This window comes from Rousettus aegyptiacus, unplaced genomic scaffold (assembly GCF_014176215.1).
Source record: "Rousettus aegyptiacus isolate mRouAeg1 unplaced genomic scaffold, mRouAeg1.p scaffold_m13_p_8, whole genome shotgun sequence".
NCBI lineage: Eukaryota > Metazoa > Chordata > Mammalia > Chiroptera > Pteropodidae > Rousettus > Rousettus aegyptiacus.
In genome coordinates this window covers 2,030,029-2,047,499 of record NW_023416311.1, presented here as the reverse complement: position 1 = coordinate 2,047,499, position 17,471 = coordinate 2,030,029, and the positions used below count along the sequence as shown (strand labels likewise).

Below are 17,471 nucleotides of genomic sequence, written 5' to 3'. Positions count from 1 at the left end.
AGCCTCCCTGGCCCGGCTCTAGGGATATAGCCCCATCTCTGAGCCCGACAGACCCTCGCAACAGGCCAGAGGGTGTGGGGACCAGCTCCACCCAGGCCACCTGTCCTGGGAATGGAGGACAGTGGTTCCCCAAAGGACAGGTGGGGTGCCGTTTGTTTCCTAAGCGAAGTGCGCGCCTTCGCCGGCCCTGGCCGCCGGCGGGGGGTGCTCAGGCGTCCCTGGCAGGAGCCTCCAGAGGCTCCTAACCTGGAGGCCTCCCCCTCTGTTGCTGGTGCAGCAGACCCTTTCCGGGGTCCACTTCCTGTTCACAGGCTGGTTCAGAGTAGGTTCTGGCTGAAACCGACCTGGGTCTGAGTCCTGGCTCCTGGGCAGGTTGCCCTACCCCCCACCACCCCGAGTCTCTGTCCCCCAATCCGGAAAGCAGGTGCAGCGCTGTAGCAAGCCTCAGGCTGCTGCAGAGGTCGGTGCAGAGCCCCCAGCCCTCAGAGGCCACTCAGAGCGCTGAGCGGCAGGGACCTCGGTGAGGTCGGCAGTCGTGGGGCTGCTAAGACGCTGCCCACGCTGCCCCCCGCCCCCCGCTGTGTGCCTCTCAGTTTTCAGTCTCTCTGGAAGGTGAGGGGAGACTGTTTGCTTCACCTTGGTCTCTACATAATAATAATCATCATTGTGATTGACCGAGCCTGGTATCCGGCCCTGGCTGGTTTTGAGCGAGCTGGCAGCTCTGGCGAGCCTTGCTCCTGCCTGGCCAGGGGGTAGCTACCTGCCAGGCCTCTGCTTGTGGAGGTGTCAGACTCCGAGAGGCCTGTTGTCACTGGGGTGGGGACAGTCTGGAGCCAGGGCTATGAGCAGCTCAGCCCTGGGGGGACTCGAGACAGCTGGTTCTGGACCCCTCTCCGTCCTGCTCTGCCCAGCCGTGCAGCCAGCAGCCCCTTTCCTGGCTGGACTCAGGCCCCCCCTTCCCTCCCCTGCACTCAGCTGCCTGGGCTGCACCTCGCACAGCTGCCTGGCAAGGTTGGGGGGCACGGCCGCCCCGTCTGGGGACTCGCCGTTTGCTACGTAGGCCGGGCGTCAGGGGACTTGCCCACTCGGTCCTCGTCCTGTGTGCATTCCCCGAGCGGCTGCACACTCTAGGCCCACGGGAAACAGGCTGGACACCTGGGCTCCCGTCCAGTGGGGGGGGGGCATAGGGTGCGTACTGGGGACACGTGGACAGGGCACCCCTGCGTTTGAGGAGGGAAGGAGGCCCAGGGTGGGAGGGGGGAGGTCTGGAGAGCGCCCGCTGGGCAGGCAGGCTCGGTCCCCGGGGAGGTGGGGAGCCCAGTGCGTGACCCTGCGCCCTGGGGGCTCCCCGTCTCTGCAGATACAACGCAGTCACCGGTGAGTGGCTGGAAGATGAAGTCTTCATCAAGATGGCCTCTCAGGTGAGTGGATCCGAGGGGGGCAGGGCGGGCGGCTTCTCCCGCGCTCAGCTCGGCTCCCTCCCCTCCACGCCCCCTTGTTTAGCCCACTCGCCTGGACTTGGGGAACCCTCTGTTGTGTTGGACTCGGGAAACTCTCTGTCCTCCCGGGTGTTGATGTTTCATTGAGCTGCGACTCACACACCACGCGACATTCCCGTGTAGAGTGGGCGGGTCAGCGGGGTCAGCGTAGCCGCGAGGGGTGGAGCCATCGCCACCATCCAGTCCTTGCGTTGTCGCCCAGGGAAACCCCGTGCATGCCATTAGCAGTCAGTCCCGAAGCCCTCACCCGTCCCCAGCCCTGGGCCACCACCGGCCACCTTCCGACCCCGCAGCTGTCCATGTTCTGGACGCTTCGCATGCTAATCACACATGCAAAGATTCTCCGTGGCCCCTGGTCGGAAGCCAGCCGACCGCGCACACGTGGGCGGGTCGTCAGGCGAGGCAGCCACCGCCGGGCCCTGCGTCGTGACTTGGGTTCAGCGGCTGCCACCGGCCTTCCGGGGACGCCTGGCGAGACCACCCAACATGCGTCCCACGCTCAGCCAGGCGTGCGGCTCGCCGGGCGCCTCCAGCTCCCCGGGAGCCCCTTGGGCGGGCCCTGCCCGTCGCCCCGGGGAGCCCGCCCAGGGCTGCGCTTCGCGGCCGCGGGGCGTGTCCTTCGCTCCGGGGTTCACGCGCGTGTTTGCCGGAGCTGGAACCGCTCGTTCCCATTGCCGCGCGGTGTTTCACGCATGGATGAGCCTCGCGACGCACCTGTCGCGCTGCGGGTGGACGTTCGGGCGGTTCCTGCTTCTGCTACAGACCCGACTGCGAACACAGCCCCCGGCGCGCACTGTCCCCCCTGTACTACCTTCACGGGGCGGGCGGGGGGGGGGCTCTTCCGCTCAGCGGGGGCGCGGGCCACCCCCGCAGCCCCTCAGCTTCCGTGCGGAGGGAGGGGAGGGAGCTGGGCACGTTAGGGTTGAGGCGAGGTCCAGGGCACCCGCTCGGCGGGCGGCGTCCCGCGGGGGAATCTCCTCCCGGCTGGGCTTGCTTCGGTTGGGGCGTGGGGGCCCGCTGACCCTCCGCTTGGGGCGTGGGGCCCGCTGACCCTCCGCGTGGTGTCTGCCTTTCAGCCCTTCGGCCGCGGAGCAATGAGGGAGTGCTTCAGGACGTAAGTGACGTATGGCTCTTGGGGGCCCTGCCCAGGCTCCCTCGGGCTCCCGAGAGGGGGCGCATGGTGACATTCCGGGCCAAGACACAGCCGGTGGCCTCTGCTCCCTGTGGCTCACGGTCCCCTCTATCTGGCCTCCACTGGCCCTCACGTTGGGCCTGGCTGTGGGGATGGGCTTGTGGGGCGGGGGGGGGGGGCGGGGTGTCCTGCTCATCCCGGCTCTGGTCCTTGGGGACCAGGGGATTTGTGCCAGGTGACACTTTACCTGTGTCCCGTAAGCCCCCTGCCCAGTTCTTTGAAGGATGTCCCTCCCGACTCCCGCATCTGTGCCTGGCTGGCCAGGGCCCCCTGTCCTGAGGACACAAGGCTGGGTCGCCGGTGTGCCCAGGCGGACCCCCGCCCCCTCTCCTCCCCACAGGAAGAAGCTCTCGAACTTCCTGCACACGCAGCAGTGGAAAGGGGCCTCCAACTACGTGGCGAAGCGCTACGTTGAGTCGGTGGGCAGAGACGTGTACTTCGAGGACGTGCGCCTGCAGATGGAGGCCAAGCTCTGGGGAGAGGAGTATAATCGCCACAAGCCCCCCAAGCAGGTGTGTGTGGCGCCCCGTGTGCCGCCCGCCCCCGCCCCGGCAGCCTGGGGCCGCGTCCGGAGACCCCGCGCTGTTGCCATGGTCACAGTGTCTTTCCGCCGTCTCCGCAGTCGCCCATAGCAACCGCCACGTACCAAGTGTGGTGGGCTCTCTGTGCAGAAAGTCATTTGTTCCCCAGAGCGGAGCGTTGGGGTTGCTAGAGGTGGGTTGGGATGTTTTCATCCCGTTTACAGGTGGCGTCTAGTAGTTAAGAGTTTGGTTTGCAAATGACACAAACCCACTCAAACCGGTTCAGTACAGGAAGGGGACGTGTTGCCTCGCGGGGCCGAGCTGTGTCGTGCTGGCCGCAGGCCCAGCGGGCTGCAGGGCCAAGCTGGCTCGCTGGGGCTCTGCCTCCACCCCCGGCCTCCGTGTTCTCCTGTGCAAAGTCACCCCCAGGCAGCATCTCGACTTGTACTGGCAAGTCGGCCACCAGCAGCCACAGGCTCACCTCTGCCCTCTGGGCAACCTGTTTTCCCAGGAGTGACCATCAAAGTCCCAGAACTGGGTTTCATTGGCTGCGATGAGGCCTGTGCCTGTCGCTGAGCCAGTCAGGAAGGCCAGGGGGAGGGAGTATGCAGATCAGGCAGGCCAGAGCCCTGTGCCCGCCCACAAAGCCAGCAAAGCCGTCCTTCCTCCCAGACTGCAGGGGCTGCGATCTGGCTCCCAAGGAAAGGCAGAGGGGGCGTGGGGTGGGTGCCTTGTCTGCTCCCGGGGAAACCAGGACCCAGAGGGGTTAAGAGACCTGCCCTGACGGGCAGGGATGGAGCCAGGGCTCAACTCCAGGCGTTCCAAGCCTCTGCCCACTCGACTCCTCCACTCCGGCCCCAAGGGTGCTGCTGGGTGGCGGAGGCCAGGCAGCTCTTCTTGTTGCTGCCGGTGTTTGAGGAACCTGAGCTCCAGGCCCTGGCCCAGCCCAGACTCTTGGCCCGGCCCTGCCACTGCTGGACGCATGTCTCCTGGGCACCTCAGGCGGCCACGGTCCGGCAACCGGCAGACTGTACCGAGCACCTGCTGTTTGCAGGGCCGTTGAATAAGCCCGTGAGGGGTGGACGTGAGAAGCCACAGTCTTCACCCCCAGGGCCTGTGACCTCCTGAGTAACTAGCTCGAGCCTGGCCCCATCTTCCTCCTCCCTGGGCCCTTTCCTGCCTCAGGACCTTGCCCTGCCCCCCCCCCGCCCCCCCCCCCCCCCCCCCCCCCGCCCCCTTTGCCTGGCGGGTTCCTTCTCTTGGGTCTCAGCTCAGTGAGGCCACCCTGTCACCTCTGTCCTATTTCCTCTGGCTTCTTTTTTTCCAGAGGAGCTGGTGCTGTTTGAAAGACTTGTTCATTTAGTGGTATTTAAGTCCCCTAAGGACAGATTCATCTCTCTTGTTTACTAGGTCCCGGTGCCTGGATGCTCAGTAAATGACGATGTGATTCACTGATGAATTAATTGAGGAATGTGGGTGTTTGAGGAGAAGCTAGCTGTCCCCTGCCCCTCACCCAGCGAGCCCTCTGGCCAAGCAGGTGGCCCGGCCACAGGCTTCCTGTGTGGGGGTGGGGGGGGTGGGGGGGGTGGAGCCAGCATTTGGGCGAGAGCCCACGAGCACCCGCTGTGCCTGCCCATCAGGCTGCTCCTGGCAACGGAGGCCGAGTTCGGGGCAGTTCTCGCCCTCGGCCCTGGGCCCCCCTCCGGCCCCTGCAGCTGTTGTCTGCCTGCCTAGTGACTTAGCCAAGCGGATCATGGGTGGGGGTTTCCTGGGAAAACGAGACCTGGCTCCTCCTGTCGCGGAGGCGTTGAGGGGGACCGGGCGCTGTGGGCGAGTGCTCGTGTGGCAGAATATGTTAGTCACAGGTCTCCCCAACCCCCTTTACCAACCAAACACAGCGCTTGACATGTTGATTCTGTCTACACAATTAAACTTATGAACTTGGCGAAAATTCAGCAAGGCACGTCCCAGCTCCCCACAGCCCCTGAGTGCAAGGAGAGAAGCCCCGTTTACCGGTCGGCGTGTGTTACTCTAGAATTGCGTCTGCGGATAATGACATCAGCGGAAGCTGACGGTCTTTTGCGCATGAGCAGATTTCATCCTCACTCTGAGTCTGAGACCCCCGCGCCACGGGCGAGGGAACCGAGGAGCACCTCGCCCTGGTGCACAGCGTCAGCCTACGGCTCGGCTGCGTGGCGTAGCAGACAGACCCACAAACGTGCGCCACGCGAAGCCGTTTCTTTCTCATCTGACGGCCCTGCGTTGCTGGGGGCTCGGCGGGCTGGTGCCTGCCTCCTTAAACCGTCCAGAGGCCTGGTTCCTTCTTTCCTGTTGCTCCGCCATCCCCCACAGGTGGCTGTGGACCATGCGGTCGGTTCTGGGTGGCTGGCAGGTGTCTGCCTTACAGCCTTAGGAAGGGACCAGAGGAGAGGGGAGCAGGCTGGATACGCCATCACCGCCGCTGGCTTTTCATTGGCTGGGCTTGGTCGTGGCCACACCTAGCTGCAAGGGAAGCTGGGCAGCGTCACCCCTACTGGATGGCCGTGCGTCCTGCTGAGACTCAGGGCCGGGGCCTGGCTTTGGCTGCTTGGCCTGTCCTAGCAAAGTACCCCAGACAGAACGATAGGAATTGACTGCTCGCAGTTTTGGAGACTAGGAAGTCCAAGGTCAAAGAAGCGGCAGGGTCACGGTGTGGCTAAAGACTGTCTTCGTGGTTCGTGGCCAGCATCCTCGCCCTGTGTCCTTACCTGGTGGAAGGGGCAAGGGAGCTCTCTGGGGTCCCTTTCAAGAGGGCGCTAGAGCTAGTCGCAAGGGCCCCGCCCTCATGACGTCATCACCTCCCGAAGGCCCCGCCTCCTGATACCGTCCCTTTGGGCGTTAGGGTTTCAGCATGTGAATTTGGGAGGGGACACGTTGGGGGGGGGTGGCTTCTGGGGACAGCCAGCAGCTTCAGCTCTGGCGGGCCACTCGACCCCTGTCCGCCCCCCACCCCCACCCTGGCTCCGGCCTCGCGGGGGCTGCCGCCGCCCCCCCACGCACTGCCGCGCTGCCTGCAGGTGGACATCGTGCAGATGTGCGTGGTGGAGCTGCGGGAGAGACCCGGCCGGCCCCTGTTCCACCTGGAGCACTACATCGAGGGCAAGTACATCAAGTACAACTCCAACTCGGGCTTCGTCCGCGATGACAACCTGCGCCTGACGCCGCAGGTGAGGCCCCGCGAGGGGAGCCCCGCCCCGCGCCCCGGCGGCGCTCGCGTGCCGCGCTGTGGGCCGACCCCAGGGCCCCGACCCCGAAGCCGGTTCAGAGCGCTCCCTGCAGAGGGGGCGCGGCCGGCCAGCGCCCGCAGCCCGGTCCCCTCCTGTCCCCACGCAGGCCTTCAGCCACTTCACGTTCGAGCGTTCCGGCCACCAGCTGATCGTGGTGGACATCCAGGGCGTGGGCGACCTCTACACCGACCCGCAGATCCACACGGAGGCGGGCACCGACTTCGGGGACGGCAACCTGGGTAGGTGCGGAGGGCCGGTCCATGTCCGCGGGGGCCGCGCCCCTCCTCGGACCCGGGAGAACCGGCCCAGGAGGCAGAGGGCGCGTCCAGAGGTCGTGGCCGCGGGGCGGGGGACGCCGGACCCCGGGCGCCGGGGTGCCCGGGCGCCGGGGTGCCCGGGCGCCCGACCCCTGCCGCCGGGGTGCGCGGGCGCCCCACCCTGCCGCGCGGTGCGGCCCCGCTCGCTACGGCCCCGCTGTGTGCGCAGGTGTCCGGGGGATGGCGCTGTTCTTCTACTCGCACGCCTGCAACCGCATCTGCAGGAGCATGGGCCTCACGCCCTTTGACCTGTCACCGGGGGAGCAGGACGCGGTGAACCAGAACGCCAAGCTGCTGGTGGGTGTCCGCGGTGCGGCCGTCGGCCCGGGTCAGCCGTGCTCGCTGTCGGGGCGGCCACCCAGCCCACACCGCTTCATCACAGAGCATCGGGCGAGGGTACCCTTCCCGCCCCCTCCCTCCCCAGGTGGTGCACAGAACCCCCGAGGGTCCCACCAGCAGAGCGGCTGGGGTCTGGTGACTTGGGCCCTTTTGACCACAGGGAGTCCACGAGGCGTGTGGGGGGCGGGGGAGGCGTGTGGGGGGCGAGGGAGGCACGTGGGGCCTGAGTTTGCGCGTTTGTCTGGTGTGTGGACGGCTGGCTGGCTGAGACTGGGACCTGGCTCTCGGGCACCTCGCTGTGTCCAGGCCGTGCCCACTCCATCTCCGTCCCTCCACGGGGACCAGGCGTCGGAGAGCCACCAGCTTGGGGCCCCGGACAGTGACACGTTCCCAGCTCCGGGCAGTGTGTGTGGTCGGCACTCTGGGGGCGCTGGCCGGCTGGCTCTTCGAGCTCCTGTTCCAGATGCCCCTTCCCCGGGGCCTTCCGCTTAAGCCCCTACGGGCGACTTTTAGATTTCCAGCAGCCCCTCAGCGGGCCGGGTGAGAGCGGGGTCCCCGGGCTGGGGGAGCAAGCAGCAGGGAGAGCCCTCCGTCCCCCAGAGTGACGTGAGTGTCCCTGCTAATCCTCCAGCAGTCGGCCAAGACCACCTTGAGGGGGACAGAGGAGAAGTGTGGGAGCCCCCGAGTGCGGACCCTCTCGGGAAGCCGGCCGCCCCTGCTCCTCCGCCTGTCGGAGAACTCGGGGGACGAGAACATGAGCGACGTGACCTTCGACTCTCTCCCCTCCTCCCCGTCCTCGGCCACGCCGCACAGCCAGAAGCTGGACCCCCTCCGTGAGTGCCAGGGGGGCTTGGTCCTGGCCCTTGCGACGGACAGGAGGGGACGGGCTCCAGGGAGAGCAGAGCTAAACTGGCTTTCGCTTCGGGTTGGAAAATCAGACCCGCGGTCCAAAAGGCTTCATGGCCCCGGGGGCTTTACGGGTGAGTTTCGTTCATTAATGAACATTCGAGGTGGAGGCTGTCCGCATGCTCTGAAGACAGCAGGAGAAACCACACAAAATGTCTTCAGTGCGCTCTGTGAAACGAGCAAAACCCGACCGGACCGCAAGGTGAACTACATTCAGACCTCGCCCGACGGTACAGACCGCGGAAATCCTCGGGAAGGCGCTGTCTTTAGGGGGCGGTCTGTCGTAGAGAGGGCATTTGCAGGTGACTGAGGGATGCTTAATGCTAGGCTAGGAGCATGATTACTGTCACATGAGGAGGTCAGAGGAGAAAAGCAGCCATGACTGAAGTCGAGGTGGCAGAGCTTGCTGACGAGGTGACGTGGGGTCCACAGGAAACGGGGGTGGGGGGCTGACGCCAAGGTTTTGGCCCGAGGAGCAGGAAGGGGGGGCCATCTGCTCAGCCGGGGACCCGGGTTTCCGTGTCCGGCGTGAGGCAAGCCTGGGGGGGCTTGTCCACGGGAAGGCCTTGGCCATAGCCTGGGGCAGGAGTCCACAGCTTGCTCCCAAGAGGCCAGAGGAGGTGTTCAAGCCCCGCGGGCCGCACGGCAGCGTCTGCGTTTGCGGCCTGAGCAGAGCCGTACACAACGCTTACGTAGGGGTGGCGTGTTCCAGCCGACGCCGTCCCTGGCCTCTGAATCCTCAGTTTCCTGTGATCGTCACAGGAAACGTATCGCAAACACGCTTCGTGTGACGTTTTGCAACCATTTAAAAGCCATCCTTAAAAACTACTGATAACAGGAGACAGACCGCATTTGGCTCGCGGGAGCTAGCTGGAGGCAGGAGACAGACTAGGGACCGCCCGGAAGTGGTGGGTTGTTAAGCTGTGTGAGGTGCACCACCCCCAAACACACACACTTGTGGCTCCTCATCGGGCCCCCGAGTGTACAATGGCTTCTCTTCCTCCACATCCGTGCCCCGTGAGGGCTGGCCGTGGGCCGGCACACGTGCTCACAAATTCGGGACTCAAATGCGTTTGTGTTACGACCGCTCCGAGTGGGCACAGGGTAAGCCACTTGCTCGGGGCCCCACAGCCAGCAAGTGGGAGGAAGAACTGGAGCCCCCAGGTGCTGGCAACATTCTTCCTTCTTTGCACCTTTCTTTGAAAATTTGAAAGCCTAGTGGCGGCAGGGCCAGCTCTGGGCCGCGGGCGGGGCTCGTGACCTGCCCCACCGGGGCGGCCAGCACGTCATCTGTCACCTCTGTTTCTCCCTGCGCAGACTGGCCCATGTTTGCCGACCTCGATAACCTGGGTCCCCGAGATCACGACTACCTGGACAACCACCGGGTGAGTGGAGGGGCCCGGAGCAGGACTGGGGCGAGCGGGCTCACTCCTGGCAGGGACCGGGGTGGAGGTGGGGGTGTGGGTGAGTGCTCGGTGCTCCGGGCACCGCGGAGGGTCGGGGGTGGGGTGGGGGTGCGTGGAGGGATCGCTCCCTCCCGCCCGAGGACGGGGAGCCGGGTCCTTCCCAGTCCCCAGCGGTGGCTGGACTCAGCAGCGGCATGCCCTCCGGTGACTGGTGGGCCGCGTGCGAGTGGACGCGGCCTCGGGGAGCGGCTGCGCTGGGTGTCACACGTGTCCCTTGCGGCGCGGTCAGCTGCCATGCGCTCAGGCTGGATAGACGGGACAGGACCCTGCAGCCTCTGGGGGGCTCAGCGGTGACAGACCGAAGGCAACCAGCTTACGTTCAGGCAGACGGGGCGGAATCAAGTCGAAAATCGACAGGAATTTTCAAAGCAGACTTTGCAGAAATGTCGCACGTGCGCAGGCCACGAGTGTGCTTCAGGTGGAGCCCCCGGGGGCTCCAGAGGTGCGCGTTCCCGTGGGACGGTTTTCAGAGCCGGGGCACGGCAGGATGTAAGCAGCGGACTCGCTCGGAGTCGTCACTGTGGGCAGACCGTGCGTCACGGGCTCGGGAGGCACTCATCGGGAGGCACTCAGTTCCTCCTCACAGGCCGTGAGGCAGACACTTTTATTTTTTCATAGTAACTTTTGTTCTAGAATCAGAGTAAATTTTAGAATTTCAGAGCACATCCCCCATTCTCATGGTTGAAAAGGAAAAGGTGCCAAAGATCAGCACGGTGAGAAGTCTTGCTCCCGTCTGTCCCTCAGCCACCTGCTCCCCGTCTCCGAGATCAGCCACGGCCCCCCCCCCCCCGATCTGGACACAAGGACACAGAGGTTAAGCACCCCCGCTCCTGGTGATGGAGCCAGGGTCCACCTTCAGGCCCTGTCCTTTGCTCCACCACCTCGGAAGTGGGTAGCCCCCCGTTTCTCAGAGGAGACTGAGGTTTTGGGAGGTTGAGTGCCTCCCCCGCCGTCCCAGAGCTGGGTTTGCATGAGCGACTCCAGAGGAGGGGACGAGGGGCCCAAGGTCGAGCAGTGGGCAGGGAGCGTGGAGGGTGGGAGCCTTGGGGTTGGGGGAGGGAGGCTTTGGGGCTTACAGGGACAAGGCCGGGGCCTTTTCGAGATCCAGAGCTCCCGGGAGTGGAGGGACCCAGCTAGACCCGGGCCGGAGGCTCCACTCTGCTCACGTGGCCCCCGTCTGCCTCGGGGACCTGGGCTCCACACCAAACTTCTCGTTAGGCTGCGTTTACTGAAGGAAAGGGCTCACCTGAAGACACCTGACAGACGAGAAGCGTGGACTCCGAGGGTTTTATCCGGAGGGGGAAGCGAGGGGCCTGGGGAGGGAGTGCGGGACGTCTCTGTTGTCACGGCGACGTTCTGATTCCTTCTGGAAATTCAAGGCCCGCCGTAAGGAAGGCCTAAGGTCGCGAGGGGACCACGCCGAGTGGCAGAGGTGCCCGAGGTCACCCGAGTGCTTCTGCTCCTATCTGCGTTCGAAGCACCGCCCCGTGGGATGAAGAGGATGGCAGTGGACCAGGGAGCCACGTCACGGCGGGGCCCGGGTGACGTGCGGGTGCGGCCGCCGCGCAGGGCCGGCGGGCGAGGGACAGAGGTCTCAGCGACGCCCCGTGAGGCCGGGTTCGCGCTCTGACCGCGCTCTGATCCGGGGCAACGCGGAACGCGCCCGGGAGGCCCGAGCAGGCCGGGCTTCGCTGCAGCGAGCTGTTCCCACGTCTTGGCCCACGGCTGTGTGACCCCCCTGGTCACCCTCGCCCCCCGGTGTCGGGGCCGTAGAGAACCCCAGAGCTCAGAGAGGGTCAGCGGCCGCCCGGGGCCACAGCCGGCAACGTCGCAGCGCCCAGGACGGTGGGGTCCGGACCCCAAGCTCTGGCCGCCCCTTTGGACCGCTCCCCGGTCACCCCGCCAGCAAGGGCAGCAGGCTGGGAACATTAACCGAGGAGCGAGCGCGAAGGTCCGGGGTCCCCGGAAATCACCGCCGCTGGGTGCTCGGAGGCCCCCTGAGTCACCTTCCCCCCACAGGACTCTGAGAACGGTGGGGACAGCGGATACCCCAGTGAGAAGCGGGGCGAGCTGGATGACCCGGAGCCCCGAGAACACGTAAGCACGCCCCAGGAAGGGAGGCCGGGGTTTTCCGTTGCCTCATTGTCGGGGGACGACGAGCGGGCAGTGAGAACGTAGCAAGTCAGTGAATGCATAAGGTCGTTGCAGCTAAAGGCAGAACAGGGGGACGGGGACCGGTCGGTTCGGTAAGGGGACGAGCATGTGGGAGACCACCCAGGCTGGGAGAGGGTGGAGCCTCTGTGCAGGGCAGAGGGGATGCCGGCGGAGAGTCTCCTGCGCAGGTGCAGGTCGGGGGCACGGGCTTCCGGCAGACCCGGAGGGCCCCGAGCACAGGTTCCTGAGGCCCCTCCCGGCCACGTCCTGCTGAGGGTGGCTTCCAGCGGTGTCGCCCAGTTAGAGTTTAGCCGTGGGCCAGCGTCTGAGCGCCAGGGCCCCTCTCGCTGGGAGCCGTGTGCTCTCCACGGCGTGCGCTGGGAGCTTGGGCCGGAGGAAGGACGTGGCCCGGCTCCCGGGGGCCGGTGCCTTAGGGTCGGTTCCGGCTGCACACGGGGGGAGTGGGAGGAGAGCCGTGGCCACACCGGCATGGCGGACCTGCCCCTGACCGGCGGCCCTGCCCCTGACCGGCGGCCCTGCCCGTGACCGGCGGCCCTCCCCGTGGCCGGCGGTCCTGCCCCTGACCGGCGGCCCTGCCCCTGACCGGCGGCCCTGCCCGTGACCGGCGGCCCTGCCCCTGACCGGCGGCCCTGCCCCTGACCGGCGGCCCTGCCCGTGACCGGCGGTCCTGCCCGTGACCGGCGGCCCTGCCTGTGGCCGGCGGCCTGTCTGCCGGCAGGCGGGGTCCAGCTTCCCCGGGGAGGGAGGGAGGGAGGGCTGCCCTTTGGGTCACTCTGCCCTCTGCCTCCATCAGGGCCACTCCAACGGCAGCCGGAGGTACGAGTTGGACGAAGACAGCCTGGGCAGCTGCGGACGGGTAACGCCCGTCGCCGGGACCCCCCGCCACGGCCGCTCTCTGCTTGTCCCCCCTCACGCCCTGTCCTTCCCGGCACCTCGCCCAGCTCCTGCGGGCCGGTGTTACGAAGGAGCCGATGCCCTTGGCAAGTGCTCGCTGAGCGCCGGCCCTGGGCCGGATGTGGGGGACCTGTGGGGGGTTGGGACCACCAGGCAGCCCGTCCTGGAGGGGCGCCCACACGGCCACCCCCCATGCGTGGCCGTCATGCCCTTGCGCGTTAGTCACCTGACTTCCTGCAGCCGCCCAGGGACTCGGGCTGCGTTCGCTCACGAGCGAGGGAGTGGGCCCCAGGCAGCTGTCTCGGGTCCCCTGGCCGGCACGTCTCCCGGGGTCAGTGATCGCTGTCGGCAGGCGTGGGGAGGCCAGCCCTCGCGGATGCTGGCCCCTCTCTAGCAGGCCCCGAAGCACGCTAGAAGCCCTCCCCTCCCTGCCTTCGCTGAGGCGAGCCCCCGACCTGCAAGGTCCTTCCTTCCCCCGTGGTCAGCGCTCCTCCAAGCCCGGCCCTGCTCGGCTTCTGAGATCAGACAGGATCGGGCGTGTTCGGGGTGGCGTGGCCGTAGACAGAATCACAGTTTCTCACACCCGTGAGCTGACCATTGGAGTGACTAGAAATGGAGCCTTGTGTGTCCAAGGCAACTTGACAGCATGAGGGTTCGCGCCATGCCTCGCCAGCCAGGCCAGGCCTATAGGGGGTGCAGCTGACGGCTGGTGGCCGCACGCCCCCGCCCCCTACCCCCAGCCCTGGCCCCGCGGCCTGGGACCTCTCCATGCCCCGTTCTCGCCCTGCAGGTCTGCGTGGAGAAGTGGAATGACCTCAACCCCTCCCGCCTCCACCTGCCGAGGCCCTCGGCCATGGCCTTGGAGATGCAAAGGCTCGGCGCTCTGGGCCTTGAGAAGAGAGTCGGGAAGTCCATTCTGGGGAAGGTACCGGACATGCCCGGTTCGGAGCCCTCCCTGTCCAAGCCTGGGGCCCCGGCCTTCCCCTCCCCCACAGGCGGGCCGGGGGCCCGGGGTGCGGCCTCGGCCTCCCGGCATCCGGGCCGACACCTGCTCTGTGCGGCAGGTGCACCTGGCCATGGTGCGCTACCACGAGGCGGGGCGCTTCTGCGGGAAGGACGGGGCCTGGGACCGCGCATCTGCCATGTTCCACCTGCAGCACGCGGCTGACCTGGGCGAGCTGGAGGCCATCGTGGGCCTGGGGCTCATGTGCTGGCAGCTGCCGCATCTCATCCTGCCCGACATCTCTCTGCAGGTGAGCGGGCCGGGGTCCCGGAGGCCAGGGCGCCCCGTCAGCCCCACCCCGTCCGTCCCGGAGGCCGGGGGCACCCTGTCAGCCCCACCCCATCCCAGAGGCCAGGGCGCCCCGTCAGCCCCACCCCGTCCGTCCCGGAGGCCGGGGGCACCCTGTCAGCCCCACCCCATCCCAGAGGCCAGGGCGCCCCGTCAGCCCCCACCTCGTCCTGGAGGCCCACGCGGTGCAGGGGGTGAGCGAGGCCCAGGACAGGGACGGGGCTGCGTGGGGCCCCCGCGGGAGGGATGGAGCGGTCGGGCCGGCGAGGGCCCCAGAGCGCCGCCTGCTCCTTGGGGGAGTCGCGAGGCCCCGCCGTGCATGCGTGTGGCCCCAGCGTAGCTCCCGGTCCTCCCGACCTCGTGGCCGGGGCTGCAGAGGGCCGGGCGGCTGGGTGCGGCCGGGCTCAGGCCGCCAGCCCTCCTCGTGGGCCCCGTGGGTGGGGGCATCAGACCGGGAGGAGGCGTGAAGCCCTGCAAGGTCCTTCGTTTATTTACATTTCCAAGTGAGTAATATGTTCATGTGATTTTTCGAAAAACTTAGTATAAAACGATTCATGGTGAAAATCTCCCTCCCGTCTTCCTCTCCTTCCTGTTATCCCCCCGTAACAGGAAACCGCTGCCGTTAGTTTCTTTTTTCTTTAAAAACTCGGTTTCTCGTGTGGCATGTTGGCGCACGCGGCATCGGGGCGCTGCCATCGCGAAGGGCCACACGCTGCGGGGCGTAAAACGGCACCAGCTCCTTCTCACGGCTCTGGAGGCGGCGGGCCCCAAACCGGGGTGTCGGCAGGCCGCGCTCCCCCTAAAGGCTCCAGGCGGCCCCATCCGGCCTCCTCCGGGGGGAGCCGGCACACTCAGCCCTCGCTCGCTCCAGGATCACCTCGTCTGAGCCAGTCGCACCCGCAAAAACCCGATTTCCAAATCAGGCCCCATTCTGAAGTTCTGGGTGGGTGTGAATATGGGGGGGGGGCACCGTCGAACCCATTCCACAGATTTCTAATGCCGACCCAAAGTATAGATTCTTACGGTCACCCCCTTTTTTCCTCCGAAGCTAGCCCACCGCACACACTCCCCCGAACCTCGCTTTCCCCTCCGGCCCGGCCCTGCGGGCGTTTCTCGGCGGCGGGAGCAAGCATCCTTGCCCTCCTGGATGTCCGCTGCACGCGGCCACATGCTTCACGTAACGTGGGTGGACGCGGGGGCCCGTTCCGTTCTCCCGATCGCCCAAAAATCGCCGCAGGGACCAGCCTCGTGGGCGTTCGCCAGACTTCCTGGAACGGCTGTCTTTGTGGGTCAGGAATGGCAGAATACAGGCAGTTTGATATCGTTCAGTCACACATACCGTTTGGCCTGTGGGCAACAGATAACACACACAGAGCATCTTCGCTTCCTGTTTTAGACGCGCTGAGAGGCAGACTTGGTTCGGGGAGGGGACTCGATGGCCGGTGGTGACTTCCCTCTCTCCCATCTTCATGCTTCTCGGCCGCAGGACCGAATATTTCTCACGCTGGTGAACGTTGACCAGTCGGCTCTCGGGCGGGGGTTGGGGGGAGGGTCAGGGGGGCACTCTGTGCACACGTCGGTACGTAAACTCGTTGTCAGTTTTACTGACAGAGAGAGCGTCGGGCACACGGTGTACCAACAGTGACACTTCTCTTTACGGTAAATTCCGCAGAGTCTGGGAGCGCCGCAGAGCGCGCCCGATACTTCTCGTGGGAGTCCCACGTGGGCGGCAGCCCCCAGCTACGGTGCAGGGGGCGGAGCCGTGCCATGGTGACATGGTGTCGTCGATGCGGGCGGGCGCGTTCGTTCACTTCAGTGAGGCGAAGGCGGGAAAAAAGACAGTCGTCGGAGGCAGAACCCCGTTTGTCACCGACGTGAGCCGCCCGGTCACCGCGTCGGGCGACGTCGAAGGCTGTTTCCTCCGTTTCCCGGGCCGGTCACAGGGTCGCGGCCGCCGTCGAGTTAACCTGTGTCAGTAACCTTTCTCTGCCTCCCTTCTCAGCCAAGACCATCAAAGAGAGAGTCGATCAGACCTCGATCTGTGGCTTTTTCCGCCACGCAGCCTCCCGCTGTGGAGACCCAGCAGACGGGAGGTTCTCGACCGGTCCCTTTGCCCTCTCCCCCCGGGGCCACGTGCCTGCGACATGGGCAGGGGCTCCCACGGCACCCCGTGGGCCGAGGCTGGGGTGCTGCCCCGCATCCTGTGACACGTGGGACAGCCCCACGGCAGAGAACAGCCTGGCCCCCGAGCCAGTGGTCCCGAGGCCGGGGTGCCCGTGATAGACAGGAGTGACTCGGGATTGCAGAGAGTAAATCATAAAACACCGTGAAGTCGTTAGGAGGCGGTCAGCTCTTGGGGAGCTGTCACCGTCCGTTACTTGTAAGTTTGCCTAACTTAACTTTTAACAGTGGTTTGCAAAACCCCTGGAGAGTTCCTTCGGTTCTCACGAGCCCGCAGAGCCGGCGCCAGCGTCCTGCCCCGGAGCCTGGCCGGGCGAGGACCCGCCGACGTGTGGGAGGCCTGACTGAGGGAAGGAGGCTGGTGGCCCCGGGGTGCACCGCGAGGGCCAGGCCAGGGCGCGGTCCCCCCTTCCCGACACTCCCTCTGTGAAGGGGTTCGGAGACAAGTCCAGTTTCCTCCTCTGCGGTGTCCCCAAGGCCTTTCTCTGGAGCACAGAGCGGCAGCTCCCCCGAGCAGGGCTGTGGTTGGACCGAGAGGTTTGGCGAGGACGGGGGGCAGGGAGCATGTCGGCTGGGTTCGGGCAGGCCGCGGCTTAGCCAGGACGATGGGCCACGTGCCCCGAGAGGCCACCACGTGCTCCAGGAAGCTCGTCTCCCCTTTTCCTGCCACGCCATTTGCGGGGGGCGGGGGGCCCTTTCTGTCGTCTCACCGAGGCACTGACCCAGCACATGCTTTTCACAGTCTGGGCCCCGTCCGGTTCTTACTCACGGCAGCAAACTCTTCAGGAGGGGAATGTCGTGAGGATAGTCATTAACAGATGAAAACATTTCCAGCAGAATTAAAAATAACTAACCTTTATTGAGCTCTTCCTGCCAAGCATTGTTTTTACAGTGCTCGGGAGAAAATACGATGGGGTGTGTGACCAAGAGTGAGCGGACGGGCCTCTCATTTTGGGTAGGACCCAGGTTCCGGCTGCAAGGCAGGCTGGGAAATGCAGCCTCTAGCCGGTCAGCTTGGAGAACAGATGTGGGTGACGACGGGGGGTCCCCGCCACACTTCTCGACGCCTGAAGGTGGAGAATGGCTTTGGCTTTGTCTCTGAGTAAGACAGGACGTCTCGGAGCTGGCTTGATAGAGCGACGTCCCCTGCCCTGGGCCTGGGCTTCAAGGCGGGTCTCTGGCTGGTGCTGTAGGATGGGTCTTAGGGGGGCAGGTGGGCATGTCCAGCGGCGTAGCCACCGTGGGAAACAGCCGGCGGCTCCCCAGAAGGCTAAGCATGGAGCCGCACGTGACCCGACACGTCCACTCCCGGGCGTACGCCCAAGAGACTGGAAACACACACCTCCCCAGAAACCCGTGCACGAGTATCACAGAGGCACGATTCACGACAGTCAAACGTAGGAATGACCAGGCAGCCAGCAGCC

General features: G+C 65.9%; 1 protein-coding gene across 8 annotated transcripts in view; it reads left to right on the top strand.

Annotated features, from left to right (window-relative positions):
- The window catches only part of EEF2K (eukaryotic elongation factor 2 kinase), a 39,157-nt gene that overhangs the window by 14,490 nt on the left and 7,196 nt on the right, over positions 1-17,471 (top strand). For 3 of the 8 annotated variants that reach the window (XR_004952522.1, XR_004952521.1, XM_036225677.1), the window contains exons 4-16: positions 1,361-1,421; positions 2,576-2,613; positions 3,032-3,203; positions 6,269-6,418; positions 6,585-6,717; positions 6,965-7,092; positions 7,766-7,967; positions 8,145-8,270; positions 9,358-9,425; positions 11,526-11,603; positions 12,475-12,537; positions 13,366-13,500; positions 13,640-13,828. Coding sequence is in view for 5 of the 8 variants with exons in the window: in XM_036225677.1 (XP_036081570.1) it covers positions 1,361-1,421; positions 2,576-2,613; positions 3,032-3,203; positions 6,269-6,418; positions 6,585-6,717; positions 6,965-7,092; positions 7,766-7,967; positions 8,145-8,270; positions 9,358-9,425; positions 11,526-11,603; positions 12,475-12,537; positions 13,366-13,500; positions 13,640-13,828 (1,543 nt within the window). In the remaining 3 variants the exon portion in view is untranslated. Of the gene's footprint in view, positions 1-1,360; positions 1,422-2,575; positions 2,614-3,031; positions 3,204-6,268; positions 6,419-6,584; positions 6,718-6,964; positions 7,093-7,765; positions 7,968-8,144; positions 8,271-9,357; positions 9,426-11,525; positions 11,604-12,474; positions 12,538-13,365; positions 13,501-13,639; positions 13,852-13,928; positions 17,253-17,471 lie in introns of those variants that run through there. The other 5 variants (XM_036225679.1, XM_036225680.1, XR_004952523.1 and 2 more) reach the window with 5 other exon arrangements.